Source organism: Pseudorasbora parva, chromosome 7, assembly GCF_024679245.1.
Source record: "Pseudorasbora parva isolate DD20220531a chromosome 7, ASM2467924v1, whole genome shotgun sequence".
NCBI classification, from domain to species: domain Eukaryota; kingdom Metazoa; phylum Chordata; class Actinopteri; order Cypriniformes; family Gobionidae; genus Pseudorasbora; species Pseudorasbora parva.
This window is the reverse complement of record NC_090178.1, coordinates 33,810,100-33,827,179: the sequence shown is the minus strand read 5'-3', so window position 1 is coordinate 33,827,179 and position 17,080 is coordinate 33,810,100. Positions and strand designations below refer to the sequence as shown.

At 37.5% G+C, this 17,080-nt stretch overlaps 2 protein-coding genes across 4 annotated transcripts; one reads left to right on the top strand and one right to left on the bottom strand.

The window, feature by feature from the left end:
- The first annotated feature begins 231 nt into the window (after nucleotides 1-231).
- tapbpl (TAP binding protein like) lies at nucleotides 232-12,968 on the top strand. Of its 2 annotated transcripts, none has more exons than XM_067449165.1 (9): nucleotides 232-465; nucleotides 696-914; nucleotides 1,019-1,297; nucleotides 3,808-4,002; nucleotides 4,082-4,249; nucleotides 5,608-5,711; nucleotides 5,826-6,054; nucleotides 8,181-8,255; nucleotides 12,341-12,968. In XM_067449165.1, exons 1-9 carry the CDS (start codon nucleotides 429-431, stop codon nucleotides 12,373-12,375), a joined length of 1,341 nt encoding a protein of 446 aa, XP_067305266.1. In that variant the 5' UTR covers nucleotides 232-428; the 3' UTR covers nucleotides 12,376-12,968. The 2 variants fall into 2 exon arrangements, with proteins under 2 accessions (XP_067305266.1, XP_067305267.1); XM_067449166.1 differs by having other exon boundaries at nucleotides 233-465; nucleotides 8,863-12,367.
- Nucleotides 9,143-16,758, bottom strand: vamp1b (vesicle associated membrane protein 1b). 2 transcript variants are annotated; one of them, XM_067449169.1, is made up of 5 exons: nucleotides 16,261-16,758; nucleotides 15,699-15,831; nucleotides 15,359-15,517; nucleotides 12,975-13,026; nucleotides 9,143-12,367 (listed from the first exon to the last, which is right to left on the bottom strand). In XM_067449169.1, coding segments are annotated over exons 1-5 (363 nt in total). In that variant the 5' UTR covers nucleotides 16,263-16,758; the 3' UTR covers nucleotides 9,143-12,350. The 2 variants fall into 2 exon arrangements, with proteins under 2 accessions (XP_067305270.1, XP_067305269.1); XM_067449168.1 differs by lacking the exon at nucleotides 16,261-16,758 and having other exon boundaries at nucleotides 15,699-15,839.
- Between the last annotated feature and the right edge of the window lie 322 nt (nucleotides 16,759-17,080).

Here is a 17,080-nt window from a genome sequence, read left to right as displayed (position 1 = left end):
CAATTTAAAATATTGTTTCAAAACATTCAGGGCACCTTTAAAGATCCTGGAGTAGGCCTAACTACTTTTGTACTTCTAGCATTTGTGCGATATAGCATACCTTGCCAATATGCTGTCACACACACACACAAAATAATAAAAATAAACAAAAGCCCTACAATTTACATTGGACTAAACTAAAAAGTTCACTCTTATTTTGAACCTGCGCATGAGGAAGAGCTCTGATCAAAAGTGAAAGTAGTCTGTTGAATTACTACTACCTAGTATTGGACGTCTCACGGCTCGTGTTTGGAGGCTAGCCTAGCAGAGAGCTATTTCATGTCTTTGAATAAAATGCGTTTTTGCTCAATAAATGTAGATATATAGCCTACATATGATAAGCGACATCTAGCTAAATTATTAGTTATATTGCCAGGAGCTTCTCGGTGATGTTATCAATCCTCGGCTTCCTTTCGTTGGTTTATGGTGAGTTTTCAATGTTCCTAGTGTTTTCAGTCGAGCTGCTTCCATATATTTGCATAGATACATTGTATAGGCTATGAGTTAATGTAATATGAACGTAATGTTTTAATGACCGATTAATGAATTTTGCTTTCGGTTTTATTTTCGCTAGTGTGATTTTGGTAGATTTGGTTCCCTCTGCTGTTGAAGTGAATGTACTCTCTGTCCTCCTAACCACTGTACTGCTGTCACAGGGCTGGAGGGAGCGGATGTGGTCCTGTCCTGCTCACTGATCGAAGAGGGGGGAGGGATGGGAGGCTTGATGGGCGGGGGCGGGGCGATGTTCAAGCGCACTCCATCCACTCTGGTATTCAGGGATCTGGTTGAGAATGCTGATCTCTCACCAGAGCTTGTGACCCCGTATAACCCCCCCGAGACCCCCAATGCTGATGATCTGATCTTTGAGTTGATGTGTAAGTGCAGTGACCAGAGAGTCACAAAATTAGATGTCTAAATTTAAAAAAAAAAGGTTTTAAAAACATTGAATATCTTTCTTTATTGTTTCTCACCCCCACAGTACCATCCATTCACATTCCTAATGCAGACTTGCTTCTTCATGCTGATTGTAATGAGCAGGAGGTGGTTTGTGAGATCAGCCGTTATGTTCCTCGTGATGCTGATATGGATTCCCGGCCTGCTCATTTCATTAGCTCGGTTCAGCTGGTGGGCGGCGGCATCAGCCTCACTCTGGTACTACAGACTCTTCACAGTGAGACAGCACAACCCGACACGCAACCACTTGTGCAGAGTAAACTCAACCTGACTCTCAGCCAATCAGGAACACTGCTGACAGAGGGTAATGTTGTGATGTGTTAATATTATTGGTCTACATATGGGGGGGGGGGGGGGGGGGGGGGTTAAGAGCTATAGACTGTAAAAAAAGACGGATGACGGCACGTCTTCATTTCAATCCACTGTAGAAAAATTAAGCCAAAATATCCTCCAATTACGTCCCTTGGAGCCTGAGTCTGTGCAGTAGTGCTCATGAGGTGGAGCCGCGGTATCAAGGTCCCGCCCAGTCGCCCACACACACTCCCGCTCCCACAGACTCAGGCCCTGTCCACATTTCAAATGCACTTTCGGTCTTTTGGACTTGGGCTACATGCCGATTTTCATTTATACTTCTGTCATTGTCAGAGCCGACGCGCAGTTTCGCATGCAGAGGGAGCATGTGTACCCCTGAGGGAGGGTTTCTGGCAGACCAATCACAGCACTTGCAGTCCGCATAGAATTGACACGCTGTTACATTTTTGGAGAGGTGCGCGTCACGGTACGTCACTTAACACTTACTTCTCCGGCTAGTGTACGCCGTAGCTACGTCGTAGACTGTGTACTGTATGCAATATAGCCTATACAGGTCCTTCTCAAAAAAATTGCATAGTGATAAAAGTTCATTTTTTTCTGTAATGTAATGATACAAATTAAACTTTCATATATTTTAGATTTATTGCACACCAACTGAAATATTTCAGGTCTTTTATTGTTTTAATACTGATGATTTTGGCATACAGCTCATGAAAACCCAAAAATCCTATCTCAAAAAATTAGCATATCATGAAAAGTTTCTCTAAACGAGCTATTAACCTAATCATCTGAATCAACTAATTAACTCTAAACACCTGCAAAAGATTCCTGAGGCTTTTAAAAACTCCCAGCCTGGTTCATTACTCAAAACCGCAATCATGGGTAAGACTGCCGACCTGACTGCTGTCCAGAAGGCCATCATTGACACCCTCAAGCGAGAGGGTAAGACACAGAAAGAAATTTCTGAACGAATAGGCTGTTCCCAGAGTGCTGTATCAAGGCACCTCAGTGGGAAGTCTGTGGGAAGGAAAAAGTGTGGCAAAAAACACTGCATTACGAGAAGAGGTGACCGGACCCCGAGGAAGATTGTGGAGAAGGACCGATTCCAGACCTTGGGGGACCTGCGGAAGCAGTGGACTGAGTCTGGAGTAGAAACATCCAGAGCCACCGTGCACAGGCGTGTGCAGGAAATGGGCTACAGGTGCCGCATTCCCCAGGTCAAGCCACTTTTGGGCTACAGAGAAGCAGCACTGGACTGTTGCTCAGTGGTCCAAAGTATTTTTTTCAGATGAAAGCTAATTTTGCATCTCATTAGGAAATCAAGTGCCAGAGTCTGGAGGAAGACTGGGGAGAAGGAAATGCCAAATTGCCTGAATTTCAGTGTCAAGTACCCACAGTCAGTGATGGTCTGGGGTGCCATGTCAGTTGCTGGTGTTGGTCCACTGTGTTTTATCAAGGGCAGGGTCAATGCAGCTAGCTATTATCAGGAGATTTTGGAGCACTTCATACTTCCATCTGCTGAAAAGCTTTATGGAGATGAAGATTTCGTTTTTCAGCACGACCTGGCACCTGCTCACAGTGCCAAAACCACTGGGAAATGGTTTACTGACCATGGTATTACTGTGCTCAATTGGCCTGCCAACTCTCCTGACCTGAACCCAATAGAGAATCTGTGGGATATTGTGAAGAGAAAGTTGAGAGAGGCAAGACCCAACACTCTGGATGAGCTTAAGGCCGCTATCGAAGCATCCTGGGCCTCCATAACACCTCAGCAGTGCCATAGGCTGATCGCCTCCATGCCACGCCGCATTGAAGCAGTCATTTCTGCAAAAGGATTCCCGACCAAGTATTGAGTGCATAACTGAACATAATTATTTGAAGGTTGACTTTTTTGTATTAATAACACTTTTCTTTTATTGGTCAGATGAAATATGCTAATTTTTTGAGATAGGAATTTTGGGTTTTCATGAGCTGTATGCCAAAATCATCAGTATTAAAACAATAAAAGACCTGAAATATTTCAGTTGGTGTGCAATGAATCTAAAATATATGAAAGTTGAATTTTTATCATTACATTATGGAAAATAATGAACTTTTATCACATATGCAAATTTTTTGAGAAGGACCTGTAATGTAGCTTTGGCGTACACAACTCAGAAGTCCATGTTAAGTTCATGAGCCAACTGAGAATGAGAACTGTGTTCTGAAGATGAACGGAGGTCTTACGGGTGTGGGACGACATTAGGGTGAGTCATTAATGACATCAATTTCATTTTTGGGTGAACTAACCCTTTAACGGACACGAGCACTCAGCAGCCATTTTAAGTCCACAAGACTGAAAGTGCATATAAAGTGTGCCATTTGGGGCAGGACCAAAGCAGTGTTATTTTAACAAATTATCTGTGCACTCTTTATGATTTTCTTTAAGGAATCGTACTTTTTTGCATTGTTTGTAATTACATTGTTAAGATTTCTCCTCTCTCTATATCTCTCTCTACCCAGTTGTGTTTGTGGTGTTCTCGCGTGTCCCATCCATTGTGGCTCCAATAGGGGGTGATGTGCTTTTAGACTGCGGCTTCAGACAGAAGGATTCAGTCCCTGGACAGGAAGTGGCACTTGAGTGGCGCTTACAACATAGAGGAAATGGCCGTAAAATTCTTCAAATGAACGCGAAAGAGACGGACATGGCACCAGATGGTAAGTGAGAAATATTCAGATAATTAAAGGAAATGACATCGTTGGATGCTAAACATCCCAATCCTATTGTACACTACAGTATTCGTGGACCGGGAAGGCACGAGCGCTGAAGCAGATCTTCTGGTGAGGGACGGTAACGCGTCTCTGGCTATGCAGGGGTTAAAGGTCACGGATGAGGGCACATACATCTGTACTGTCGGCTCTGGGGACTTTCAGACTCAGCAGATTGTGCAGCTGCACATCACACGTGAGCCTTTCATTGATTTGTCAATATGTCGCAGAGATTTCCTGACATGCTATAAAGGTATTTGCGAGACATAAACTTGTAACCGCGAGTTATAAAGACAGAATTTTGCGTTTATTTATATTAACGCAAATTTATTCTTTATTTTTATTTTTATTTTTTTCAAACTCCCAATTGTGACTTTATATCACAATTCTAAGAGATATAAACTTGCAATTGAGAGATAAATATATATCTTATATATCTATATTTATATATATATATATATTGTTTTTATATTTATATATCTCTCTTAGAATTGTAAAGTTGCAATTGATATAGTCACAATTGCGAGAAATAAAGTCACAACTGCACATTTATGTCTTGCAGGTTTGGACTTTAAACTGTAATTTACAATAATGAGAAAAAAGTCAGATCTGGAAAATATACACTCATAAACTCAGTTGCGAGTTTACATCTCGCAGATGTGTTTTTTCTTCTCAGAATTGTTAGATATAAACTCATAATTGTGAGTTAAGGTATAAAGTCCAACCTGTGAGATATAAATGTGCAATTCTGACTTTAATTCTCGCAATAGCGACTTTATTTCTCTCTTAGAATTGTGAGATGTAAAGTCACAATAGCGGGAAATAATATATACATACTGTATATATAAAAAACTGTTAAAGGGATCATTCACCCAAAAAGAAAAATTCTGTCATCATTTACTCGCCCTCAATTCACACCCTGTATGAGATTCTTTCTTCTGCTGAACACAGAAGATATTTTAAAGAATATTTGTAACCAAACATTTGATGGGTCCTACTGACTTACACAGTAGGAAAAATATACTATGGAAGTCAATGGGGTCAAACTATCCCTCTAAAACACACTTTCATTAATTTATTTAAAATCATAAACTAGCAATGTCCAACAGTAGACATATATGACAGGTGAATTCAGTCATTTGTCATGAAAAAGTCATTACATTATTATTTCAAACATATTAACATCCTAAATACACACAATTAGCATTTTCATATGTCAGCATAACCATTGCTTTCTTCACTTGTCTTTTAAAAAACATAATATTTCCTATTTTTATAATGTAATTTCATAGGTTAATATTGAAAGTCTGAAGCTGGAACAAGAGTAAAAAAAATGCAATCGATAAGCCTACATAAAATGGACATGAAAAGTAGACAAAAATAAATGCATGAATGATAAAAAGTTTTAATGTGAGCTTCATAAATCTGTTGGATGTACAGTAAGTGCTCAAAGTTGAAGAAACCCATAAATTGCTCACATCCATAAATACTAAATGTTATGTGAAGGTAATTAGTTCAAGATTCCAATCCATATCACACTGTATATTTATCCAGAACCTCCTCACGTCACACTCTCTGAGGAAAAGCTGACATTTCAGGACTCGACACCTCAGAAGCTGAGCTGTCATTGTAATCGTTACTACCCTCTGGATGTGCAGGTCAGCTCGCTTTCGCAACAGCCAACATGTACAAACCCTTTTTAAGATGATAGCTTCGGTGCTGGGTGGTTGCCTTGTCCAGTTTAGTGTCCTGACGGGCCTGTGCTCCTGTAGGTGGACTGGTTTACCCAGACGCCCTCTGAGGAAGAGCCTGTCTCTTTCACAAGAGAATCCTCTCTCTCCAGCCATCGGCAGCACAGTGATGGAACATTTTCCCTCTCCTCTTACCTCACCCTACGGCCCAACACGCACCCGCCGGGGACGGTCGTCACCTGTAGGGTCTCTCACCCAGCCCTAGAAATATCGAGTGATGTCAGCCTGACTGTGGACAAACCTGAGCCAAGTAAGAGATTTTAAGAGTTAAAAGGTTATAGTTCACACAAAAATGAAAATTCTGTCAATATTACTTACCCTAATGACGTTTGACACCCGTAAGACCTCGTTTGTCTTCGGAATACAAAAAAATATATTTTTGTTGCCCATAGTGTGATGGGCTTTGTAACAACGTCTTTAGTGCCTTTATGGGTCTTGAGAGAGGAAATGACATTGGTGTCAATGAAAGCCTTTCTGAGCCATCGGATTTCAACAAAAATATCTTCATTTGTGTTCTGAAGATGAACGGAGGTCTTACGGTCGTCGAACGACATTAGGGTAAATAATTAATGACAGACTTTTCATATTTGGGTGAACCAACCCTTTAAGTCACCCATGATGTTTTCACAAATATGTTTTTATATATATGTAAGATATATATATAGATATATAGATTTAATGTTTGTCACAAAGGAAACTAGTCATTAAAAAAACGGAGCAATTTTAACGTGCCCCTATTATGCTTTTTCCGATATACCTTTCGTGCAGCGTGTAATGTAGCAGTTTGTGAATGTAAAAAGTTTGCAAACTTTTACAGATCTAAAGTGCATGAAAAATAAAGTTATTGTCTCCTAAAAGAAAGAAACTGCTTAAATGACATCAAGAAAGAGACGTCTCACTTCCGGTTACATACTGTACCTACTCTGCCGTTGAAAAAATTTTGAAATCAGCATATTAAAATGATATCTGAAGAATTATGATACTGACGACTGGAGTAATGATGCTAAAAATTCAGCTTTGCAATCACAGGAATAAATGAAAATATATTCAAATAGAAAACAGCTATTTTATATTTTAATATTTTACTTTTTATTTTAATAAAATAAATGCAGCATTGGTGAGCAGAAGAGACTTAACAGATTAAACAGGGTTAATTAAAGGGTAAGTTCACCCAAAAATGAAAATTCCGTCATTAATGACTCACCCTAATGTCGTTCGACGACCGTAAGACCTCCGTTCATCTTCAGAACACAAATGAAGATATTTTTGTTGAAATCCGATGGCTCAGAAAGGCTTTCATTGACACCAATGTCATTTCCTCTCTAAAGACCCATAAAGGCACTAAAGATGTCGTTACAAAGCCCATCTCACTACAGTGACTCTACAATCATTTTATGAAGCGACGAGAATAGTTTTTGTGCGGAAACCCTCCCCTCCCCCCGAAAGAACGACGATATAGTGATGGGCCAATTTCAAAACAGCCTCAGAGCAGGGGCTCGGATCACCAAAGTCACGTGATTTCAGCAGTTCCGCGGTTTGACACGTGATCCGGATCATAAATCAATATGCTGATTCAAAATGCTTCTAGGCTTTACGCAATTCCATAAAAGCTGTGATGGAAGTGTAAAGTTCAGCGTGTGATCTACTGACGATGCACAAATTAAAGAACACAGACACCGCCAGATTATTTTCATAATGACCAACGCATCGACCCGTTAGAGTCTGGTTTAAGATATGCTTTTTGGGTGGTAAATAATGCTGCAAACCCCAGTAAATTGACAAGTGCAAACCTTAGTAAATCACCTTGCACGATTCATTTAAATACCCATGAATTTTGCACCCTAAAGTGAAACTCCTACAAATGCATATGCAATTAGGTCAGCCTTTTCAGCGCTAATTTATCACTGCATGTCTTCAGTAAACCTGACAGTAGATTTTTAACGCAAGCTGTTAGTAGACCCTTATTCTAAAAACATTACAATCTTTCCGATCAAAAACTTTTGAACTGTATGTAACAATGTAACAAATTTGCGATTCCCAGTCTATGGTCTTCATTGGCTGCCCACGGACAATGTCTTCTTCGACCCACCCTCAATCACTGTAGTTATAGCTGAGGCCTGGAGATTTTTGGTTTGTGTTGTCGACACGTCGAGAAGAAGCTGTTTTCAACACTGGGAGAAAAATTAACAGCTTTGAATTCACTTATAAAAAAGATGAGGACTCGTGCTGGAATTCAAGAGTTTTTGGTAAAATAGCATAATGGGGCACTTTAATATGCAACATAAATGAGTGATTACTGCAAATAGTCATGTCTTAATTGAGATATTCATGAACTCTGTTGCAAATGAAAGCTGTTGAACTTTTTGAATTGAACAGGAAAAGGCTTCTGGACAGTTATCTTAATGCTGGCGATATCAGGGCTGTTTTTGTATCAAGCATTCAGAGGTGCAGGTGAGTTTCGTTTTTTAACACCTCCACATGTATCTATGTGTATACAATATTGACTATATATGATATAGTATATGGGGGCAGTACGATTTAAACAAAAGAAAGAAATTAACACTTTTATTCAACAAGGATGCATTAAACAGTGACAGTAATGTGAAAAAGTAAAGACTTTTACATTATTGTTAAAAATATATTTTTTTCTTCATCAAAGAAAGAAAAAATATCAATGTTTCCAATAAAATATTAAGCAGCACAACTGTTTTCAACATTGCAAATAATAATAAATGTTTCTTGAGCATCAAATCATCAGATTAAAATGATTTCTGAAGGATTATGTGAAACTAAAGAGAAACGATGCTGAAAATGCAGCTTTGACAAAGAGAAATACATTTACTTTTTAAAATATAAAATCATTTTTTAAAGAAATTTTAATATTTCACAATATTAATATTTTTTTTAATTGTATTTTGGATCAAAGAACTGCATCCTTGGTGTGCATAAGAGACTTTCAGAAACAAGAAAAACAAATATTTTGAACGGTATGAACTATGTGAGGTGTAGTGATGGGACTTAAATATTACGTTTATTACTGTTGTTGTTGTCTTTTAAGAAAATTGAGGACCTGTCTTCATGAAATCTTGGAAGGAGCCATTTTAGTTTTTTTTTACGTCGTGCCCCAACTGTCTTCCACTGGATTTATTTTAATTCAATCATGGTACATTTGTTTAATAGAAGTTAAATGTCAAAAAAAGGTTTCAAGCGTATAATTTATTCTATAAATGTCAAATGAATTCCATTCTTTGTCTTCTGTTGTTTCTGACCTATTGGATGCTGTTTATTTGTTGTACATTTTCATTGTTTTTGTGAAATAAAAAGAGAAACAGATCAGGTTTGGTTGATGGTTTTACTGACATCATCTACAGTATCAGGGATGTACAAGCATGCAGTTTATGCCATTACAATCTAATCCTGGCTGATGGCATTACCCCTCTGTTATGAAATGTTTCATTCATTCATATTAATACACATAATAATTTGTCATCATATTTAATTTTTCTCAATTGGTCTGTCTCCAACAACAGAACAAAATATAAAAATTTGTGCTGACAAAGGAATGTGAACCAACAGCTGTATTTGCATGGCAGTATAGATTATTGTTTATGCTCTTTTTGCATTGATTATCGGTTTGTTTCTGTACACTTCAGTACATTGTGGCAGGCTTGTAGCATTCACAACTTGTTCCCAGGTGAGGTTTGTTTTCACAGTACATAAAAATGAGGCTTATTTTGTTCAGAACAGGCAGTTAATAGTAATAAATCAACATATTACAAGTAAAAGAGTCTAACAATGGGATTTCCCTGCCATGCAAATCAAAAAACAACAAATGAACTTCTAAAACCTTAAGTTTTCTACGTGTTCTCATTTTCCTATTTAACAGTTTTAGCAATGTTTTTACCGTCTATTTTCATTAACTTGTGCACCTCCAGGAATACACTCAGAAAAAAGGGTACAAAAGCTGTCATTGGGTCAGTACCCTGAAAAAACCCTGATTATAATTGCTAAAATAAATTATTAGAATAAAATAAATAAGAATTAAAAATAATCTTTACTAATATACCCAACAGTTTAAAATTGTGTGAGAAAATCACCTATAGTAAGTGTTGTATTTATTATGAAATTTGGATCCGCAGGCCTGGGGACACTGGAAAAACGGTGACATACAGTGGTTCAAAATGCGGTAAAATGTCTCAATTATTATTTTTTTAAAATTATCTTCAGTAAGCTTAAAGTTCAAATGGTGTTCTTTTTGACTAAGACAGGTTAAAATGATATTGTTCAGCATTTTAAGGCAGTAAGCCTTTACTGGGAGTGTATGTATTTCAGTAACCACCCATTCATTTCTCTCTCTGATAAATTAATTTACCCATTAGAATGTGGCAATAAATGCCAGTATAAATATCAATGTAATAGAAGAATAATGTAAACATCATTTAACAGAAAGTTAGGCTTTGTTTATCGTCATTCATGTGACTAAGTGAAACCGATAGCAAAGTAGGTAAAGTCTCTGCCAATGCACGCCCTGGTACCGGGCCTCACTGGAGATTCAGCTGCTTGATACATGCCTTTAAAATTCAGTGTCATATGTAACATCACTATTAATATGCACTATTTTACCACCAGTGACAGCTTTTGTGCCTTTTTTTCAGTGCAAAAAACAGCTATCTCATAGCATTCTCATAAATGACCTGTCTAGTTGTTTTTTTCCCCCTTTAAAAATCTATATTGGTGCAGTAAGCGATTTCTAAGAAACACTGTTCGGACCGAGTGGATTGGACCGAGCACAACAGCACACTTGAAGCCAGTCAGTTTTTTCTGCTCCAAACATGAGTTTTTGGTTTTGCTATTCTTCACAGAACCAAGATATGCTGTTGTTGTACCATTAGCTGTAACAGGACAGTTTTGAGTGTTGTCTGGAGCTGTTGTGCTTCTGCCGATTATCAACCAACTCTTGCTTGTATATACTCTTGCGTACTGTATGTTCATCTTTTGTTCTTCCTTCTCGTTCAATTGTCATTATTTAGCTTAGCTTTAGCTATGATAAAGAGACATCCAATCTTGCATTGTGTGTTTGTGCATTTTGGGGGTGGAGCAATGAAGAGAAGAGTGTGTTTGTTTGGATTGATTTCAAATATCACCAGTGTTTCTCAGAAATCACTTACTGCACCTTTAAGTACACAATACACATTTCGAATAAAGTCAGTGGATGGCAGCTCATGAATCTTCTCTCAGTAATAGAGTTATGGCAACAGCAGTAGTGATAATGGGATGGGGGCATATCTGCGGGACAGATTATGTCAGTATCAATTTATAAAAGTTCTCCAAAATGTCAGATGAGAAAGCTTTGCCTTTGGCATTACAGAGAAAGAAAGAATGTTTACCTGATTTTATGATCATCTATTCCACACACACACACACACACGGTTCACTATCTTTGTGGGGACTCTCCATAGGCGTAATGGTTTTTATAATGTACAAACTGTACGTTCTATCCCCTTACACTGCCCCTGCCCCTAAACCTACCCATCACAGGAAACTTTCTGCATTTTTACTTTCACAAATAAACTCATCCTGTATGATTTATAAGACTTTTGAAAAGTGGGGACCGCTGGCTGGTTCCCACAATGTAGGTATTCTCAGGTTTTACTATCCTTATGGGGACATTTGGTCCCCACAATGTAATATAAACAAGGGCACACACACACTTAAACACACACACACACACACACACACAAACACACATGCACACTCTATCTCTCTCTTACATACACTACTGTTCAAAAGTATGTTGAAAATGTTTTTGAGAGAAAAGTCTCTTCTGCTCACCAAAGCTGCATTCATTTGATTAAAAATACAATAAAAACAGTAATACTGTGAAATATTATTAATACATTTAAAGGGTTACTTCAGCGATTAGCATATGGCTTTGTGTCAGTAGAAACCTTGGAGTATATTCGAATGATTGTGCCCCCCCCCCCTCGCCCTTTAGAAAGTTCAAAAGAACAGCATGTATTTGTATTTGCTGTCACTTTCAATCAATGTTGTTCTTCCTTGCTAAATGCCTTGCTTTTCTTAAAAATAAAATTCTTACTGACCCCAAACTTTTGAACAATAGTGTACTCCTCCCATTACCACTTTACCTTCTTTTTCATCCTCCTACTTTGCCTTCACAAGTGTCCCCACATTTTTCCTTCCTGGCTTCTCCCACTTAGTTTGTTTTTCTTCTGCTTTCTCTCTCTTTGCTCTCTCTCTGCATTCATGTATGAATGTCTGCAGGACGTTTGAATAATGCAGGAGAGGCATTAGAGAGGGAGGGCAAGAGAGAGAGCGACAGAAAATGAAAGATATAGAGCATGTGAAATGCGTTCATTCTGGTACTGGAAAAAGGAGAGGAGACATCTACATACTACTGTCACACCATGGTGCAAAATGTCTAAATGGAGAGACCTCAGGATTGAAGACAGAAGCATTTGGGAAATGGGTGGAGCTCATAGTTGTGTTTTCTTCACTCATTTTCTTGTTTGTCACAGGTGGATCACCTCAAGAGAAGAAATACACTACATAAGGAAAGATAAAAAGGGACAGTGTGAAAAAAGGTTGTCGATATTCCAAGGAAAAATGTGTTTCTGTCAGGTTCAGTTGCCATACATACGGTACACCTCACTGTTAGACACAACTGCCCTCAATGAATAATTCACTGTAATATGTGTAATGATGAATTATTGAGCTTATGCAGTAAACTCACGGTCTGAGCACCAGCACTGATGCCTCTAATAAAGCTAAGCATCACTAAAAGAAGCTGAGCATCCCAGTATGGCCTGCATGCACATTCAAAACTAAAAGAAAATTATGTGTAAATACAGGTATTAGATATTGAATTGAATAAATTCTTATTTGCAATGAGATTAAACAAATAAAAATTACAATAATTAAAAACAATACAACTTTATGTCAAAGCTTTAAGATCTCAATATAAATACATAATCAGAAATCCAGTTAAAATAATAACAAATGTTAAAAAATGGTAATTGTGCTGTTATATAACTTTTTAACAATTATAAAACTAACCAACGTTCTAGTATAATAAGATAATAGGAGATAATGGCAAAGTTGTCTGACGATAATGCAAACTAAACGTAAAAGCCTTAATGATTTGAAACTCACAGAAAATGATTCCAACGAAGATGACTCCAATGACACCCATAATAATCATCATCTGAAGGAGGAAAAAAACCACAATGCATCACTGACTCTACATTACAAGAAGGAAGAATCTAAAAACAAACGTTTAAGTAAAAATGTTTTTAGGTGTCTCCTCGAGCAGAACTCAGGGATTATGGGATTTGTTCATTTTATCCTCTGCCTGGCTGATTGTTTATAAATGTGATCATAAAATGTAGAGAAGCGGATTTAAAAATGGTTATATTGGTGTAAATGTAGACCCTTGTAGATGAAAGCATTAGTAAAAAGCTTTTATACTATGGGGCTGTTGAATGCTTGAATCTGATTGGTTGACGGACATTCTAAGGTGTGCAATTAATTTCAAGGAACTGCACGGTAATAACCCAAACCCACAACAACACTGACCAAGCAAATGAATAAACAATAGGAGAAATTATAGGATTAAAATGATTATTTTACAAAATTACGTTTTAGTAATTCTGCCACATCTGCTCATTCCTTCTGGAAAAAATACTTTTCAAGGTAAAAAATTATTTTTTATGATCAGAGTTTTTGTCATACTATATACACAGTTGGCACAAAGAATTGTAAAGGAATATAACTTTAATCTGTGTTTTCTTATCTTATAAAAGGCATAGCTAGCATGTGTCTGAGATCTTGCAACTGTCCCTACTGTCATTGATGTAATCGCTCATCATAAAATAATAAAATAGTAATTTTATGGATTAATAAAGAGCCCCTTTTAATAGTCCAGTATCTTCCATTTTTACTAAAGTAAATTTTTTTTTTTTTTTTTTTAAATCAGACTGATGTAATGTTTGGTGGATGGGGGATTATGGCGTGGGGTTGTTTCCCAGGGGTTGTGCTTGGTCCCTTAGTTCCATTGAAAGGAACTCTAGATTCTTCAGCATACCAATACATTTTGGAAAATTTCATGCTCCCAACCTTGTGGGAACAGTTTGGGGGTGGCCTCTTCCTGTTCCAATATGACTGTGCACCAGTGCACAAAGACAGTGCAGAAGAATAGGAAGTATCATCAGCAAAACTTGAAATGGCTCAGCGATTTACTGCAGAGTACTGAATGCATTAAAATGTTAGCGTTGCTAAAGACCTGAATGTGTAATAATGCTTGGTGAAACATTCATGCATTTAAGTGTAGACTGGGTAAACCCAGCCTGACCTGCCAGCGATTTGATTTCACCCTGCAGCTCAGTCTGGAAACCTGTACATTAATTTTTACTGCTTCTTTTACACTTTTGCGGGAACCAATCACAGACTGGATTATCCACCTGCCGTGCTATTGGCTGTTTAACACGATGACAGATAGAGAAGCGATGGCCCGTTGCCCGTTGATCACGCCTCTTGTGGTCGGATTGGTTGAAGGACTATTTGCGTACAGAGTCATTTGAACTATGCTCGTTTATCACTCCTCTTGTGCAGTAGATTACAGAGCAGACTCCACAGACCAATGTTCAATCTTAAATAGAGCTTGGTCTGCTGATAGCCAAACAAGGGTTAAACAGAAATTTTAAAAACATCCTCAACAAGGCATTTTACTTGACATCTAGTCTCGGAGTAACAGTTTCTCAATCACATAGAGAAGGATTGATATGTCCCATGTTTCTCTGCATCTAATTAGCAAAACCCAGAAGCTCCAGTTTAGACTAATTAACTAATTAACACTAGCATCTGTGCAGAGCAAATTTGCTGAGCACAGCATGAGCAATAACCACTGACCTATTTCCTCCTGCATGTGATTTCATTCACACTATATAGAGCTCTGAGTACAGTCCTATTATTTATATACTATTATTAATAATTTGATATAATTTTGTTATTAATATAATCTTTTATAAATTATTTTAAATGTTTTTGTAGCAATTTCTTTGTGCATTTCTTTTGTCACAATGGCATGAAAGGGAAACACTTTGTGTGTTATGTAAGAGGCTGAGGGGGATTTTTTAAAAACATTTTTTTATTATTAATGTTTAATATATTTATATATTATTACATTTCCTATAGGTTTTATTATTTTTAATTAAAATTTAGCTTTTGTCATTTTAGTAGGCACTTGAACTTTAGTACTTCAAGTAGTACTTTATGTTTTTCATCTATTTTATTTAATTTTATTTCCACTTATTTAGTATTTTTTATATTATACTATATATATATATATATATATATATATATATATATATATATATATATATATATATATATATATATATATATATATATTTAAATATATATATATATATATATATATATATATATATATATATATATATATATATATATATATATATATATATATATATATATATAAAATACTTATTTAGTATATTAGTATAGTCAGGATGTCTCACCTTGCAGTTCTTCCACCAGTATTTGTTCTTCAGTTTGGCAGCACAGCTTTCAAACTGTGAAGCTCCGGCCTGTAGAGCATCTGCCCTGTCATCTAGCTCAGACAGCTTCTGGTCTCTCTCCAGAACCTTATCCACATTCACACGCATGATATCCACCACCTGATCACCAGACCAAAACCACACAGAAGACATGAGACAAGAAACAACGACACTGAAAACTTGTTGTGAAGCATTGATTCAGAAAGAAGTATTTGTGCAAATCTGCACATCTTGCCTATTATGCCTTGTGCATATGGCTAATGCTTCCATTGTTTTTGTCCATAAACACTCACTCACTCACCTCCTCCACTTGAGCTTGTGTCTGCTGTAGTCTGCGGTTGCTGGTGGTGTTTGGGGGAGCAGGGGGAGCGGTTCCTCCGGGGCCGCCTGGAGCTCCAGGAGCACCTGCTGGGTTGGCATCATCTGTAGCAGACCTGAACATCCAAAGACAATCATGACAAATAAAAACGGTTGAATTGGCTTAATGCACAAGTTCTTATTTGTTGTTCCAGTTATGTCAAACACAGGGTATGGTTTCCTAGTTTAACTATACATTAATTATTAATTAATTAGGCCTACTTCTATTATTGATTTCCAGGTCTTCAAAAAAAAATTGTTTTGTTTTTGCTTTTATAATAATAATAATAATAATTAACATTTAATCGTGACCGTTTAGTGTTACTGAAAGAGATCCATGATTCCAGCATCTCGATAAAAACAAATAGACCACATCACCAACAAATCGGTCAAAAATGTCACACATATGGGAAATTAAGCTTGAAAATTATTTACAAAAAGTAACATATTCGTAGGTCTTTACTTGTAACAAAACTGTAGAATATAAAGTCTCCACAAATACTTACATTCTCTTTCAGGGTGCCTTACTAAAGGTAGAAGAGTCAAAAGGTGAAACAAGTCAAATTAAAACAGCAAAGAAGCGGTAGAAATGATTAAATTAGGAGGGAGAGACTGGGATGTAGGATCCCCGCGCGAGTCTTCAGTGGTGCATTATCGCTGCACGCGCTGGACAGTGAAAGCAAAGCGGTCGCGTGCGCGGACGCACGAGCGCATAAATAAACGTTCAGTTGCGCCTTGGGAACCCCAGTAACTGATTTTTCAATAAGAACCGGTTTTCTCTCTAAAAAGTAAAAAATAAATAAACGTGAATTAGAAACATTATGCAGTGCGGGCTAATTGTGAGCGCCCTCGCTAGATTTAGTCGAGTACGCTATTCTTCAGGCTGGTTTGTAGGTTAGTGCAGTAAATGTGCGCGCGGCGCTCCTGCACTGCGTCGCTGCTGTAGCTTAACTCATGAGGATGATGATGCGCAGCGTGTTTTACAGCCCCTTCCTCCCTCTCCCTCTCTCTCTACTGCGGTACATCAGTGAGTTCAGAGTGCTGAGTCGGCTTGTTCTTTCTGAAACGACTTTTCTTCTTTCAGATAACCGGTTTTCCACACAACCCACATGCTTTACATCTCAAATCCTGCCTTTAGGCAATTATGGATCTCACAGTTTATAAAACATCAGGCCATCTATGCACATCCATTCTGGGCTTTTTGAGGCGGTTACCTAATGCATTTAATCAAACACCATTATGATCACACTGGTAGATAAAACTGAAATGTTATAAGTCCATTTCTACTGGCATTTTAATCTAAAAATCTGCCTTTTTGCATAGAAA